The 17,145-nt window shown below is 52.2% G+C and overlaps 1 protein-coding gene across 1 annotated transcript in view; it reads left to right on the top strand.

Moving 5' to 3' along the window:
- Positions 1-6,452: 6,452 nt before the first annotated feature.
- Positions 6,453-17,145, top strand: part of PTPRU (protein tyrosine phosphatase receptor type U) — a 278,752-nt gene continuing 268,059 nt past the window's right edge. The window contains 1 exon segment of the mRNA XM_030539047.1: positions 6,453-6,650. Coding sequence (XP_030394907.1) covers positions 6,578-6,650 — 73 coding nt within the window. The 5' untranslated portion in view covers positions 6,453-6,577.

Genomic DNA, 17,145 nt, shown 5'->3' on the forward strand with positions numbered 1-17,145 from the left:
GCATCAGCGAGCAGGTGAAATCACAACTCGCTCATCCCCGTCTTGTCTCAGAGAAATGTATCTAGTTTGGATCGAAATGTATGAGGAAAGTGATTGTAAATCAAGGCCCCTGGCGGCTGGGTGTCTCTGTGCCCTGTGAACCATCGCAGTTCTAGCTGTTGCCTTTAATGCTCACTGGCTCTGTCTCCCGTTATCCCCGCAGAGGTGATACAGAGAGCGAGCTGGATTCTGCTCCGGCTTGTGCATCGTCTGCAGCATTGTCAGCGGAGCTGCCTTGGGCAGGATGGTTTTTCTGGGGAATGACCTCAGGCAGGCTCAGCGGCTCACCATTTAACTGGATCTGGCATGAAAGAAGCTAAATGCAGAGCCCCCGCCATGGTGCTGGCCCGAGGCCAGGGCTGCACTCTGCAGTTTATTTTTTCCCCGGGACAGAGATGGCTAGAATAAGGAAGCCAGGATTACCCCTATTACTTCAAATGCTGCTGAGCATCTACCGAGAACCTTCCCCAGCCCTCTCAGGCCTGGCTTTCTGCTACAGATTTAAAGAAACAGCATCCAGTGTGGCACAGTTACCCAGAGGCTAGCATGGCCTAGTGGCTAGAGTGCTGGGCTAGGGCTTGGGAGACGTGTTCTAGTCCTTGCTCTTTCACTGGCCTGCTGGATGAGCATAGGCCTCAGTTTTCCCCTCTGTGAAATGGGGGTAATGAGACTGACCTCCTTTGTAAAGGGCTCTGAGATCTGCTGATAAAAAGTGCTCTGTGAGAGGTGGGTGTTTTGCTGATGGAAAGCTGCAGATGGCCCTTGCCTCCTGCCACGAGGGTGGCTGTCAGTCTCCAGCCAGGCAGGCAGGAAGTCCACGAGGGAGAAGGTGGGCTGGAGCCGGCGAGTGATTAAGATGGATGAGTCATGCTTCAATTATCGATCTGCAGGTTGGCAGAGAAATAGATATTAAAAAGCAAACCCTTCGAGCAAGAGACACGGAGCCGCGCCAGGGGTTCATCGAACAGTTGGACGGGCCCACACGCCTCTTCTAGACCTTTGCAGCCGTGAGATGGATTATTATTTTTAGACATGATTCAACCAGCAAGTGCCTTGGGTTTTCCACGTGCCCCAGTAAATTAAAGTAGCCCTCTCCTACCGAGGATTGCTCGAGATGATTTACTTGGCACAGGTTCCTTAGCTCCCAGGAAAAATTCATCTTTGAAATGAAGCCCCTTGTTGAAATTTACAGTGACCAGGGCAGGGATGAGCCCTACAGTAGCACACCATCCGTCTCCAGCTCTGAAGGTGTGGCCTTGCAGCTGACTCCTTCTGTGTCTTCCCAGGACAGATACAGGGGGTGAGTCATGGGAGGAGAATCGGACCCAGGGAGCAATTCCAAATGAACCGTTTGGCTGAGTCCTGCCATGACGGGACTTGCTGCGGTGAGGGGACAGAGTGATTTCCTGTCTGTGGCCTTTAGCACAGGTGTTTTGGGGCTGCATCAGCGAGTCTGTCCTCACTGTGATGGTCTGAGGGAAATCCAGCCTTGTGTAGAGGGGCCAGCATGGAGCCAGCACAGTCCCACTGAAGCCTATCCACCTGGTGTTGAAATGGGCCATGCGGCTCTTTGCATGGTGGTGAATTTCACCTATGATGATGACCATGAAGTCCTAGGAGGTTGGAGATTTGGTATATCATTATCCCCCTTTTACAGGTGGGGAAACTGAGGCACAGAGCAGTTTAAGGCCAGGATTTTCAAAGGACATAATGACCAAAATTGGGGCAGATTTCCCAAAGGAGCTCAGCGCAGTTAGGCGGGTGTTGGGGGCTTGGGGCTGATGAAAATCACCCCTTACTTAGGTGTCTAAAGGGCAGCTGAGCTCTTTGGAAACCTTGGACCCACACAACTTGTGCGAGGTCACAGGGAGTCAGAGGCAGAGGTGAGAAGACACAGTTGTCTTGTGCTTTAACCACGAGGCCGGGCTTCCTTTGGTAGCTGTGATATTCCTAATGGCGTCCCCTTTTATCTGAGCATGCAGTCGGGATATTCCTGCCTCTCACGTCAGCAGCGCCAGAGAAGATGCTGCGAGGGGAGCTGAGCTGCCGGATCAGCTGAAGCTGCGTGAGTTGGAATGGAATCCATGTGCAACTGATGGTCACATGGGGAGCAGACAGGAGGAGGGAGAAGATGCTGGGATGTATCGCTTTCCTGACTGTAATCGCCCTTCAAACAGTCCCTCACGGGGTCACTGCTGCACGTGGCGTCGCTGCCCTCCGTAGTGTTAGTGTTTGGCATGGGCATGTGGGCAATCACAGCGCACAGCTCTTCACTGGCCCTTTTCATATATAGATCTCAAAGCGCTTTAGCAAAGAGAACCAGCAGCATTCTCATCGTTATTCAGAAGGGGAAACTGAGGCACGGGGCAGTGGTGTGACTGGCCCAAGCTCACCGTACAGAAGTGGCAGAACCAAGATGAGATGGGTGGTCTTCTGGGCTGGTGCCCTGCAATCACTGGTCTCCTGACACCTAGCCCAGGTCCCTGTACATTGAACCGGGCTGCCAGCCAAGGATACACTATCCTAGGCAGAGGCAGGGAGCCTTAAACATGCCACGAGCCCTGCCCTTATTGCTCTTACAAAGCTCCTAGAGGGTCCAAGCTCAGGGCCACGTTGTGCTAGGTACTTACACACTCACATGGAAGGAGACAGCCCCTGCTCTCAAGAGCTGACAGCCTAAACAAACAAGACAGACCAATGTGGGGAGAGGGGGAAACAGAGGCACAGGGAGGCGAAGTGACTTGCCCAAGGCCACACAAAGGGCTGGGCTGGGGAAGGAGCCAGAAACAGCTCCCAGGTCTCCTGACTCCCAGTCCAGTATCTCTGTCCGTGCTGCCGCTGGAACGAGAGCATCTTTGCCGCAGAGCTCCGTGCCAGTCGGTGGGCCGGTCCCAGCACTGGCTGGTCCCTGGACGGGGCTTGTGCCTATGCAGCACCAAGCAGTTAAGTGGAACCCTCCTGCCACGCTGGCTTGGTGCTACAACAAACAAGCCCAATTTGCAAAAGTGGCAGGGCTGCCTCTCTGTGCACTGAGTGGTATTTGGGGGTCAAGTGGGGAAGTGGGGGGACAGAACAGAAACTGAATCAAGGACCTTGCGTCTGCCGGCAGCACAAAGCAATGCAGAGGACGTGGCGTGCCTCGGCAGGGCTGGGCATTTTCCTGGTGCGTTTGCAGGGGTGACTGACACCCATATGTTTAGCTGTGTGACGGGGAGGCCAGGTGAACAGAAGGAAAGGACGACTCGCGTCCTCTGGGCTAAGTCAAGACACTCGTGAGTGTGTGGCGTGCACACCTACGTGCCCACCTGGATGTGTTTGTGTGTCTGATTGTGTGCACCTGTGTCCAGGGCTGTAACATGCTGCAGAGTGGTTTCACCCCAGTGAGTCCCGTGGGATTATTCACGTGTCAGGGTACTCACATATGCAAGTCTTTGCAGGATTGGGACCTAAATCTGTTCCTTGGTAACTGTCCCCACGGAGCAGTTCTGTCCATGTAATGCATCTCCCTCGCGCCCATCACCCCTGCATCTGAGTGGCTTGTGTCAGTCACCAGAGAGCCGAGAAAGTGGAGTCCACTTGAGCAACAAATATTGGAAAAACTTCTGTTTGGGGCTTAGCCCCAACCCTCCCATGCCAGGAGACCCCGAGAAGCAGATTTCCAAAGAGCTCAGGCCTGGATTCCCAAGCGCTTGGCATTCACAACTGAGGCCCAGCATCCCAAAGAGTCCCATGGCCAAGGTGCACTCAATGGGCCGAGCAGCTCTTCCTGACATGCTGGCAGGAGAGCCAAAGGCTGGGGCGATGCCTGTTGGTCAAGTCACCAGGTGTAGAAGCCGGTGTGGGACTGTCTGCAAAAGACGTGTACCTACCCACACGCTGGGGGTGAGTAGTTTGGTTGTTTCCAAACTCACACCCAAAAGCAAGCTCCCTTGCACTCCCCCCCACCCAATTTGTAAATAACTGTCTCTGCACAGACCCACTCATCACAAACACACAATTGCTGCATTCACCCACTCTCACAAATATCCGTTCCTCCACACTGCCTCTTCTCACACTCACCCCCCATTACACACACAGGCCTCGCAAACACCCCTTCCACTCACTCACCACTGTCCTTTTCACAGCTGTGCACAGAAGCCTCGCAGTCCATTAAAAAATGCCCACAACAGAACCCCCCTCCACCCCCACACCAGACGGAGCAAGGCACAGCCCTAATGTTACCTGCCTTTTTTTATCTGTTTAATTAGCTAATTTCCCACCACATTTATCATCAGCGTCTTGGCGCCGCAAACGAATCACAGATTGCACTGATAGCCTGGTGCAAAAAACCCACAGAGTGTTTGGAAAACCATTTTCCTCCATAAAAGGGACCGGGGAGGATGTCAGCCCACAGTGACTTTGGCATCAGTGCCCGCAAATGAGCCAATCTCCCCCACTTCTTGGAGACGGCTTCTTAGCCCTCCACAGGGCTGATTCAGTCAACGCCTTGCTGCTGCCTGAGTTTGAACTAGAGACTGGATGCCGTTTGCTTTCTCCTGCCTCCCCTTTTCATCGGGAAGGGGTAGGAATTTGCTGGTGCGTCTCTCTTGGTATTCGCTCTTTTTTTTGCTCCTAGTTATCTTGGCTTCCTCAGACCTGCATCTAATGAATACCAGTCATAGCCACACCAGAGTTTGTTTCCTTTCAAGCTGTCTTGTCACAATGTCGGCGTGTATATTACGCCTCATGTGTTATCTCCTGGAGGCCTCGTCTAGCCCACCCTCTTCGCCCTCCCTTTGATCCAGAGGCATATTTCTTCGCTAAGTATGATCAGAATATTTCTCCTATCTTCCCCCGGCCACTCCCACAGCTAGACACTGCATTGGGTGTGGGAGGGTCAGTGGACTGCATGGGAGGAAGTGGTAATGCTGCAGCGTCTATAACAAACCCCGCCCCAAGTCTCTGCATTCTTGGCCATGAAGTTTCAAACAACTGCCCCATCTGAGAACTATTATTGAAACCTGATGCCCTGAGCCTGGCACACTGCTGTGCCCATGTGGAACTCAACGACTCCCCAAGAGCCCCATGAGGGCACAGGGGTCTGCCCACGTGCTGTCCTTTGGGATCTCGGGCCCTCCTGGCCATCTAGGCCATAGACAGGGCTCCAGCTAAAAACCTGGAGAGGATCAGCCTGGAGCTCAGGGAATGTGTCAATCTGACTCTTTATCTGAGCGAACGTCTGGCCCAGCGGGACTGAAAATCCTGATTGTGTAGGGGCGACTTTCCCCAGTTCCTCCAGACGCATGCACATGGCATGTTAGCAACAGACCACTGCAGAATCCAGGGTGCTGCTTACGTGGGGCCTCGGCGGGAGGGCAGAGCTCCTCGCCCATAGGCTGCAGTAATTTGACCCAGGAAGCGGGCACTAGATGAGATGCTGGGTAAGGCGAGTTGTCTTCCAGGTTTTGCCCCGACCTGCTGTGTGACCTTAAGCAGGTGTCTAGTTTCCTCTCAGTCTGATCCAGTTAGACTGTAAGCTACTGGGGGCCCGTTGCTATGGATATACGCACCACTTGGCAGACTGGGCTGAGGTGGGCTCCCTGCGGGCTCTTGTAATACAGTAAACCGGCAGACCAACGATATTAGTGTAGTATTTACCTCCTGATTGCCATGTTTGCCATCCATATACCTATGTCTACGCCCTCCCGTAGGCCTTCTCCCACTAGAGTTCAGATGGAGGAGCCCCACCGAAAGCTTGCATCCACGCCAGAGGAGCGTATCCCCTAAAACTCGATCTCAGCCCAGCCTGAACGTGCAAAGTTCCTGCATTTTGCCGGCTGTCTGCAGCAAAGGATGAGAATTCCCACCCCCAGCCCGCCTTCCTGCCTGGGTCTGCCCACAAGACCCGGGGTGGGGATACAAACCGGAGGATAGGGGGGTGTCTGCAAAAGCTGCTGGGCCTGGGGATGTTAGCCGGATTGAGGTTACACAGCAGAGTGGCTGGATTCTTTAGGGCAGCGGGTTTCAGCCTGTGGACCCTGCGGGGGCTGCAGACTCTGTCTAAAGAATCTGAAGCATCTGAAGAAGTGGATTTTTTTTTTACCCACGATAAAATACATCGGTTAGTCTTTAAGGTGCCACCGGACTCGTTGTTTTTGTGGATACAGACGAACAGGGCGACCCCCTGATACTAGATCAGCTCTGCCCAAGATTCCCCAAGGGGCCGCATCTCCACTCGAAACCTGTTAGGGGTCCGCAAATGAGGCCCCCCCCCCGCCCACCGGGCAAGGGCAGGCAAAGCCCAGGTGCAGCCTGGCTCTCCTCCGGCTGCCCTTGCTTTTTCCCTCCAGCAGGAGGCCCCCTCTGCCTTTGCAATGCCGCCCTTCCCCTCCGCTCCAGCCTGACGTCAGCCGGGCGCTTGGCTGGAGGCTCGGTGCCGCTCGGGCTGCTGCTAGTTCGGCTGCAATTGAGGAATGAGGAGCCTCGCCCGGCCGCTTCCCTGCGAGCCCGGGAACCAGCGGGGGCCGGGGCCGGGCTTTCCCCGCGCATCTAATGCACCATGCACCGCGCTCGGGCGTTGATCCTCCTGGTCACCCTGCACATCTGCGCTCCGGAAACCGAGACGCCGACAGGTCAGAATTCAGCCCCGTCCCTTCCCCGGGTCCGCTCCCCCTGCCCTGCCCTTCCCGGGCTCTCTCCCCAGGAGAGCCGCCTGCCCCCGCCCCACAGTTCCTGCACAACTTGTTTCTCTCCCCCCGGCTCCTGCGAACTTGTGCAGGGAAAGGACGCGGGGATGGAAACTGAGCAGCGAGCGGGCTGGGGCTGGGCGTGGGGCTGGGGGCGGCTCCGCTGCCGGGCTGTGACACCCGAGAAGTTTGTTGTTGCAGCGGGGGCTGCTGAAATATTAACCCGGCGGAGGAGAAACTCCAGTTAGCGGGTTTAACTTCTTATCCCCCTCCCCGCGAGCCCCGCGGTTCAGGGAGCCGGAGTTCCCCGGGCATGGCCGGTGGCTTGGGGGGCAGGTATCGGGGATCGGCTCTTTCCTCTCGGCGACGTGCTGGGCTTTGTTTGTAAAAGAAGAGACCCCCCCCAAAGCATGGCCCCCCTCCTGCTTGGGCGGGCAGCTTTTGTGGCATTGCTCGTTCTGATGGAGCCGGGCAGCGGCAGGTCGGTGCGCAGCCTGCAAGGGAATGCTCCGCTGCTCACCGGCCAGCTTGCAAATCCGGATGCAAAAGTGTTTCGCGTGAGAAGCGGGTTTTCTCCCCTCCTTCTGTTTTTAATTATTTACCTCCCCAGCGTCCTCCCCCCGCAAGATCTTCCTTTGTCCGGCCGACTCACAGCGCTGTTATTAGGGCTGCCTGGGGGGAAAGTTCTCTGGTTCTGGGGAGACAAATGCTGGAGTCTGTATTGATCGGATTTCAGCCGCTCTCGGGAGCTGGGGGCAGGGGGTTCCCGCCGGCTGAACGCAGCCTTATCCTAGGGGGAGAGCCGGGAGCTGGGCTGCTTACAAACGCCAGACTGCAGTTCCCAGCAGCAGGATAACTGGCCGGGCAACTTCCCCTATTCCTGAGTCTCCATCGCTGTTGGCTGGAGAGACACACAATGCCAGACTACTTTTTTTTTTTTTTAAGTAACCGTGATCAGGAAGAAATAGATGAACTTTGAACCCCAGCTCTGAGAGCAGAGCCACCTCTGAGTAGGGAAGATCGAGTCTGCAAACTTCTGTGGCCACGGCAGGGTTTGTGTTTGCAGCATGCACTCTGCTGAGCTCTGAGCAGATTGCCTGTGTTTTCCTAGGCGTGCTCAACGAAGATCCAGGTCCTCTCCTCACTCCTCTCACTAGCAGGAAGAAACTGGGAAAAAATGAAAGGCCTTTAGCAAAGAAAAGACACTCCCTGTAGTGTCTGGGTTGTCAAAATTAACACTCAGTTCACCGCCGTGATTTATATTAATAATACTCATCAAATGCTCATCCTGCAAAACAAGTTAATTTACACTGTTTATTTGAGGTGCTACCTTTTTAATGCAGTTTCTCCTGCTGGCAAACTACTCCCAAGGTTTTGAGTTGAGGATCCAGTGCGGTTGTGAAGGTGGGACAGAGGGATAAAGTGGTTGCAGCCAGAAAGCAATTTTCTCTGGGATAGGAGAGTCTCCCCACATCTTTCCTTCATTGTTGCATTTATTTAGGAGATTTATAAACCCCTCCGTTATCCATACCTGAGCTGGCCGGTTTTCTTTGTGTGAGTCATGTACAGCCTTCGCTATCTGGGGAACTCTGCTAGCTTCTGCTAATGAAGAGAGAAGGCTGGTGTGTGCAGCCTGCTCGACGCCAAATGCAGGCATGATAATGCATGTTTGCATGTGTGATTGTTCCCAGGACATCAGGCGATGAGGGGGAAACAAAGTCTCTTAGATCCTGGCTGCATTTCATTACTCATTGCAACAGGGCAACAGTTATTCCATTTGGAACGCAGAGCTCTGAAATGCTGTTGAGGATGCCAGCTGTATCCTCCTCTCTGGCTGTGTCAGTCGAACGAAGGAGCAGGCAAGGTTTTCAATAGAGGTGTGCATTCTGCAGGCAGGTTTATTCTAGAGCAAGTGAATGATGCTCAATTTTACCTCTGATCCCTGCTAGCTGCAAGGCGGGTTTGAGGCTGGGGGTCTTACAGGATTGCTGAGTCTCTCTGCCCGGTCTCTTTTTACATCCCTGCCGTTAAGGTGCATTTAGGGGGCCGTAGCAGCGCTTGCATAACAAACCTTATTTCTCAGGCAGTTAATAAATGTGCAGTTAAAAGAAGGAAGAGAGATTCTCAGGGCTGAAGCTTCCTGGACAAAGACTCAGCCCAGAGGCAGGCTGTTTAGAAGAGATGAGTTCAATGGAAGTGGGTGTATATAGAGTGCGCATGCACATACATTGTATTTTATTGTCTCCCAATTTTGGATGTTTCTGTAACTCCTGAGGATCCTTGTTTTTCTGTCTGAGATTTTGCTGACTCTGAGTTCACATCCTGTGGCTTCAGACACATTTGGCTGGTTTTGGTCACCCTCTGACCTTATGTGTATTTACTTTTCCCTGGTCAAAACGGTGGGTTTATTAATGCCGTTCCTGTGCACTAACTCTTTTGACGGACCGTCGGGCTAGGTTTGGAAGAGGGAATGATGTGAGATGGGTTTCAGAACAGACAGGACCTCCTGCCTATTGCATATCCTTCTGGGAAAGGCAATGGGTGTTTTTTGTTTGTTTCTCAATAGATAAGGAAATTTAATACAAAAAACTCAGTGACCCCCCATATTCTGCTGAGTCATAGAAATTCGATGGAGAGGACCATTCAGCCCCGTGCCTGGCCAGTGCAAGTTGGCTTCCTAATGCGCATTCATCCTGTCTTGTTTTAAATGTCCCTAAATTGAGGCTTCTAGTACTCTCCTTTGAGGCCGATCCACAATGTAGGAGGAGTTGCTGTCAGGATGTTTTCCCTTCTCTTATGTTTAAATTTTCCCTTTCTTAATTCCTCTCAATACTCTTGCATCTACACTCTGTGAACTACCTGGAATAATTCCTCTCCTTCTTGTGTTTACACCCTTCAGATAGCTGTCGGTTTGTTATAATGTCCCTGCAAACCCAGCCCACGGGTGGTACTTTAGAGGGGATGTGCTGGCTACATGTGGCAGCAATGCAGGGACATTGGGTAGGTGGGGGATGCAGCACTCAACAGGTTAAAGAACGTGTAGGTGGCACCAAAATGCACAAAATCTGGGGAAGTTGAGGCGGATGCTCTCTCTGCAGCCCGCACCCATGGGCTGATGGCAGTGGAGTTGCTGGATGCAAACACCCGCTCAGAATGCAGCGATGGTTAAAATGCTGCAGTGATCCCATTGTCAGCTGTAGTGTTTTGGGTGGTTTCTGTGAAAGACCTGTGTGTGTTTATACAAGCGCTGGCTGGCTCCGTTTGCATCCAAGTTCCAGCTGCATGTTTTTCTCTGAGTATCTTGGCCATTACCAGCCCTTCCTCTTTTCCCACAGCACAACCAGGAAATATAACTTCAGTTGAATCTGAGGGCTGTTTTTTTAACTTAAAAGGGGGCGGGGGAAGGCTTGCCAAATTTGAATCGTTTTCAGAGCAAATGGATTGGAACATAAACATGGCAGCTGACGGGATTTTACCAGGGAGGGGGGCTCCAGCCAGAGAAAAGCTTGTGCTGCACAATTTGGATGTCGTGTGTGTTTGGCTTTAGGGCTCTGCTTCAGCCCTGTACAGAGAAGCCTGAAGTCATCCAGATCCTGCAGCCATTGCCACATGAAGCTCCTCGGGGGGGCCACTCTCTTGGACCTGATGGCAGGTTCGGGGCCTGGATTTGGATCTGGAATCGGGTTAGGATTGGGATCTACCCTTGCTCCCTGTCGTGTTCGAGGGGCTTAGGAACAGGGCTTGTAGTTAAGGCTCATCTCTGCAGAACAGGATGGTCAGGTGCGTCCTTGCAATGTAACCTGGGCACTGATTTGTCACTTTTCTCTCCCTTTCCCCTGCTGTGTGTCTTCCTGGAGGCCTAAACCACGAGGGGAGTGTTGTCCCCCCCCCGTCCGATCTCAGCAGGGTCTAATGCCTCCCGCAGGCTTTGGAACAAAAACTCTCTCCTAAAGGACTCTGCTGTTACATTTTTATATGCAATTTGCTTGATAGTTTGTCTTTATTGGGATCTAATTAGAAAGAGTTTTACCAAAGAAGCATTTTCCCTTCCCCTTGGGCCACATTAAAATTAAGAAAAGCTGCTGTCTTGGAAATATGTCACTGGCCCCTGCTGGCATGGGAGCGTTAACTCAACCTGCGAGGAAAGTAACCTACCCAGGGACTCTGGAGTGGAGGAGGAATAAACAAAACAGGAGTGTTGGCTGGGGGAGGGAGGGGGAATTTCACAACAGTTCAGACACGGCTTCGGCTTTCTTGGGAAACGTTTGTGGGCATGGAGCGCCGGTTTGGCTTGAACATTGATAGGGTCAGTGAACTTTTCCAGACATCGTCAGAACGGTGGATGCTGTAATTAGGAGGCCTGTAGAGATTTCATGCATTAATAATGATCTTCCCAAACGGAGACTCGACATGGCTTTCTGCACAGCCTTTTTTTACGAGGATTATTTTTAAGGCAGTTAGTCAAGTGAGCACAGAATGCCAAGGTTCCTGGACAGGAGGAGCAGAAGCTGCTAGTCCAGTGGCAGCTCTGTGGCTCTTTCCACAAGACAGGAGCCCTCCTGCTCCCTGCACCTTGCCAGGGATCAGAGCTCCATAAAGCATCTGAAGGTGGCTGGAGAAATTCCAAGCATAGTAATTTGCTGCTCCTGGATTGTAATTGAAATCTAACTCTTAATTAGTGAGCAATTGCAGTTTTTCAGAGGCTCTCCAGACACTTTATAGGCACTGTGGGCCTGATCCAGAGCCCACTGCCATTAAAGGAAAGGCTTGTATTGATTCTGAATGGGCTCCATATTGGGTCCTGATGCCAGAGGCATCGTGGCCTAATGGTTTAATAAAACAGCAATGGGAGTCCCAAGAGCTTGGACTGTCTCTTGGGGTGACAGAATGTCACTTTGGCCCAGATCCTTAAAGGTATTTAGGCACCTAAGTCCCAATAGGAGTATCAAAATACCTTTGAGGATCTGGACCTTTACCACTCTGTGCCTCGGTTTCCCCCTCTGTAAGTCTGGGATCTTTGCCCATATCCCACAGGTTCTGTGAGCTCAGTTAACTAATGTTTTGATTTACCCTAATTTTACAGATGGGGAAACTGAGGCACAGATGCACAAAGACGTTTTGGCACCTAGGTCCCATTGATTCCAATGGGAGTTAGGAGCATAAATACCTTTGGGAATCTGGGCTGAAGTGACTTGCTCAAGGCCTCACAAAGTGAGTCGGTGGGAAAGGTGGGAATGGAACTCAGGCATCCTGGCCTGGAGCTATTAGATCAATCTGCCTGACAGCCAACACCCTATCTGACGTGCCGTGTTTGCCTTTAAAGACAAACCTGCATGCGGTCCACACGCCGGTTAATTGATTTCACCGGTGGCCACTGGCCATAAAATGATGCCCTGTAATACTGGAGAGCATTACTGGAGATGGTGGATCACTGAACCATGAAGTAGCTGGGACTCTCAGCAGCCCTCACCTTGCCCTCTAACGAATGATCAGGGGTGGAAAAGAAAGGAACATGTCCAGCTTTTGCCGCAGCACCTGTTGCAAAGAGAGCCATGCTGTGGCGGGAGGGGAGTACCACCGTGGGTTTGTGATTGGGATAACTGGCCTGTTAATCCTGGTGGGCTTTCAGGGCTGTTTTCTGCCAGAACCCACTAGTAAATGTGGGAGAGCTAGGGAGCTGCCTGCATGTACTGCTGCTCCGAGGGCTTGATTTTGAGAGGGGCTGAGCATTTCCCATTCACTGCAGGGCTGGGAACCTCCCAGGGTGATTATTAATTATTAGTTGCACCTAGAGGCTTTATATGAGGACCAGGACCACACTATGCTGGGCCCTGCATGCGCGTGCACACTGTGAAAGTGCCATCCCTGGAGCGCTTACAATCGAAATAGACAAGACAGATCAAGGAGGGAGAAACTGAGGCACAGAATGTTGAAGTGACTTGCCAAAGGTCACCCAGCAGGTCGGTGGCAGAGCCGGGCACAGACCGCAGGTCCCTTGAGTCTCAGCGCGGTGCTCTACCCACTGGACCATGCTACCCCTCCCCCACAGAGGCATGAAGGACTGGGTCTGTACTGCAGCATCTGGTGGCAGGGAACAGCAAAGCCCAATTAATGCAACTGGATTGCCTTGCCTCTGTGCAGTGTCTCTTCCTCCCACTGTTTCAGGCACCGTTTCAGCTCTCCAGCGTATGTACGCAGATTTATTTTGCCAGATTACTAAACTCCAATAATCACATCTATAATCCACCGCAGCCTGTAATGGGCTCATAAAAGGATAATAATGGGGGATTTGTATCCTTACCATTGTTCACAGCGAGACGACGACGTCAGCTCAACACAGGAGGTAGAGAAGGGTTTTTATTATGGGCTCTTAGGGGAGTGTAACGTGCGTGTGTGTACACGCTTCAAACGAAACTGTCCAAAGCCCGGAATAGGGCAGATCTGCATATGGCCAGAAGCAGGAAATGCATCTGAATCTGATTTGGTGAAGTGCTGTGTAAATAGATGGCACTGTTTATGTGCTGGGAAATGGAGAGGAAATACGGCGAGCCTAGATTATTTCAGACTGGAAAAAGATAAAGGCAAGACATATAGTGCCCCAGTCTAGATGCCAGGACCCGAGGGGGCTATTCCTGGCTCCCATGTACCCCTGAGAAGTCACTTCCCTCTCTGTGCCTCAGTTTCCCAATCTATACAATGAAATGAATGGCACTTGCCAGCCTCTGCCAAGTGCTTTCTATGGATGCCAAGCTGCTGTGAAGGTGCAGTCGGGCCATCCTGATCTTGGTTACGCTGGTGTAAATCCGAAGGAGCTTCATTGATGTTAGAGGAGTTACTCTGGGCATAGGACCAACTCTTGGGTGCTCCAGGGCTCAAGCACCCCTGGAAAAAAAATAGTGGGTGCTCAGCACGCACTGGCCACAGGGGCTTGGCAGTGCCACTGATCAGCTGTTTGCTAGCTGGCGGGTGGGTGGGTGGGAGGGGCTGGCGTGGGAGTGAAGCACCCCTGGGGAAAAATAAAAGCACCTATGCCTCTGGGATTTACCCCACTGTAATGGAGAGCAGAATCTGGACCATAATGTGCCTTATTCCCCTACTCACTCCCTCAAAATCCTCCTGTGAAGTTGAAGGCTTATTAAGCCCCCTTGGGAGAGGCATCACTTTTCTTAAGTTCCCTTGGCTTCCTGCCCCTCAGGGCTCTGCTCCTTGGCTGGCCAGATTAGGATTGGTCCTGCCACTGCCTGTATAGATGCAGCTGTTCTCCTGTTGGTGTCAAGCTGGTTCTCACCCCGTGCATTTGGGGCTGGTAAAATTCCAGTCAGCTGCCGAGCAGCAGGGTCTTGGAACACGCGACGCTTGGCCGTCGGAAAAATATCTGTCTGGAGCCAGCGCCTGACTCTGTTGTTAGAAGTTTTCTTGGCAGGCTCAGCCGGCTGCCCGGATGTGACGAGAACCGTCCCAGAGAGGAGTGGGGCAGATGGAACCAGCTACAGCCATAAATTCCTCCATTAGACGAGGCCTAGAATCTGCCTTTTGTTAAGGGGTGGTGAAAGGTGGTGGGAGCTGTTGCAAATGGCTCCTCTGCAGTGTTCTTCCCGCAGCCTGAGGGCTTCTGCAGGGAAAGGTTCTCCTGCTCGCTTAGCATGCAGCACTGCCATACGGGAGACCTGGATTTGATTACTGGTCCCAGCTTGAGTGCTGCTGGGTGGGACTGTGGGAGATCAGGAGCACCTCTTTTCTTCCCCTTCGGGCCTCACAGCAGGTATCTTGTGTTTTTCGTTGGAGGCTCTCAGAATCCTGGAATCCTCTTGCAGCACCCTGGCAAAGCAGACTGGAGTTGTTCATTACCCCATTTTACAAGTGAGGGAAACTGAGGCACAGAGGCCTCACGTGGGATTGGACTAATCTGTGGCAGAGCCAGGAATAGCACCCAGGAGACTTACATCCTCAGTCTGTGCTCTGTAAACACTAGAAGACTGTACGCCTTCCCCAGAGCTAGGAACAGAACCCGGGCGTCCTGACTCCCATTCCACCAGCTCCAACCCAGAGAGGATGCGTCCTCCTTCCCTTCAGAGCACATTGTAATTCTTGCTATTCATTAAAATTTTACAGTGACTAAACTGTCTACATATATTTGCATTTTGTGTTTAGCACAGCAAGTGCCCATGGAGAGATCTTCGCAAGGGGATTGTAAACTGGAGAGATTAACTTTTGAATTCAAAGGGGCTCTCCAGTGAGCCCTTCTGGTTTGCTAAGGAACATTTTTCATTGACTCGAAAGGACAGTGGTTGCTGTGATGGGGGTTTAGGGAGGAAGAAAACTGATTCAAGTGTAGCTTAGAATCAAAACTAGCCAGGTAGAAGACTTTAAGCCTGCCTCGGATTTTGGGCAGGCCTTGGATGGGTTCCATGAGATCTGCTCAGTTGAGGCCACTTGCAGCGCATCATAGGATCGCTCCTCTCCTTTTTTTGGTGATTTGAACAGCAGAGACATAGTTAACAGTATGGACCTTTTAAATTGGCATTGTTATGTTTCAGAGTCAATGCTCCACTCCGATGAATGGGAGCACGTTCCCCCCTCTCGGAGCTGTTGTCTGAGGCTGTCTGCAGCCAAGGGCAGATGCCGCTGCAGCACTTTATTTCCAGATGTGAGCCAGAGGTACACCTTTGCAGCCTTAAGGGGCAGAGACGTATGTTTTCTTTAAATGAAAGCTTAGCTGCAGGAGTGCAAGGAGGCAGCCTGTGGGAGGAATGTACTGGATCGCCGAACCACTGCAAACTGGCCTCTGACTCAGCCCGTCAATTAGGGAACCGGTAAAGGCAATCGCGCCTCTGGTCAGCCAGTTAGGGTGCCTGCTGTCATAACCTCTGCTCAGGGTGGGGGAGAGCATGCCCTTTTGGAGGGCTGCATAGAGCCAGTCATTTAATTTTCTGTTCCCTAGCAGGTGGGTCGGCGGAAGGCAGGAATGGGAGCCTGAAATGAAGCCTAAATTCAGCCATTTAGACACGGTGGGCTGGTTTCTGGTCTTGGTTGCGTCGGTGTCGTTGCGGAGTCACCCCACCGGTTTCAGGAGGGTTACTCTGGATTTTCACAGGCTGGAATGAGATCCGAATCTGCTCCAGCTGGCGGCTGCCGGGCAGGATCGGTGGGCTCGAGATTGTTTGCCGAGAACGGAACACGCTGGGGTGGCAGTTGGAACATGGAGGCAGCAGGTGTCCTGTGCAGGGTTATAATTGCATGGCGATTTCCCCTTCCCCCGGTTGTGCTCTGGTTCGTATAAAAACATAAACCCAACCAAAGGCTGCAATCTCTCATTCTCCTGAATACCTTCGATAGATCCCCTGAAACTTCATTGATCGCCAAATAAGAAATACAGTGGTTGTTAAAGTGTCCCTCCTCCCTGCGCTCCCTGTGTTTCACATTACCAGCCCGGGTGCTCTTTTGACAGCTGAGTTGTTTGTACTGTAACCGTCTCCAGGCACACGGTAATGCAGCGAGCTCGTCAGCCACTGGAGTTGCACAATACACTCCTGGCATAATTACCCCGAAGCCGTTATACTTGGATTTGACTGCATTAGCCGCAATTAGCAAATAAAATATTTTGGTTTATAGCTTTCATTGACAAATGGAACTCCTCCCTCCCTCCCACTCCCATCCTTTCTGTGCATTGTTCTCTGCTTTTACTGGTCTGCTTATGTCGCCTGCTGGCTGCCCCTGAGCGTGTAGGAGCGGTTCCTGGAATCATTCTGCAGTGTGTGGGATGTGTTGCCTAGCGGTTAGAGGTTGTGGGGGTGGGGTGGGGGTAGGGACTGGGATTTCCTGGGGACTATGCCCAGTTCTGATACTGGGCAGTTTAGATAACCAGCTCTTCCCAGCTCTGAGTGAGTGCTCTCTCTTCCCAGCTCTGAGTGAGTGCTGTTTCCTCTGGTCATTAGGAGGATAGGGAACTAGTTCAGTGGTTTGAGCATTGGCCTGCTAAACCCAGGGTTGTGAGTTCAGTCCTTGAGGGGGCCATTTGGGGATTGGCCCTGCTTTGAGTAGGGGGTTGGACTAGATGATCTCTTGAGGTCTCTTCCAACCCTGATATTCTATGAACTAGGGGTTGGGTTCTTTTCCTGAGTCTGCCACTGATCTGTTGTGTAACCTTTGGCAAGTCACTTCAACTGTCTGGGCCTGTTTCCCCTCCCAGCTGTGTGTAGACAGAACGCTCTTCAGGGCAGGGGCTGTCTCTCACAGTGTGTACGTACCGTACTTAGTACAGTGGGTCTCCTATCTTGGTTGAAGCCTCTGGGCACTATTGTGATATAACAATACCTAATAATTTGTATCCAGCCGGTGTTTGTGTGTGTTCTAGGTGGGTGCCCCTGGCTCGGAGCCGCTTCATATCATCTGCTTCTGTTGCAGAGTCTATTCACTCCGTTTGCCTGCATCTCTCTTGCTG

The sequence above is a fragment of the Gopherus evgoodei genome, chromosome 20 (genome assembly GCF_007399415.2).
Source record: "Gopherus evgoodei ecotype Sinaloan lineage chromosome 20, rGopEvg1_v1.p, whole genome shotgun sequence".
Lineage (NCBI taxonomy): Eukaryota > Metazoa > Chordata > Testudines > Testudinidae > Gopherus > Gopherus evgoodei.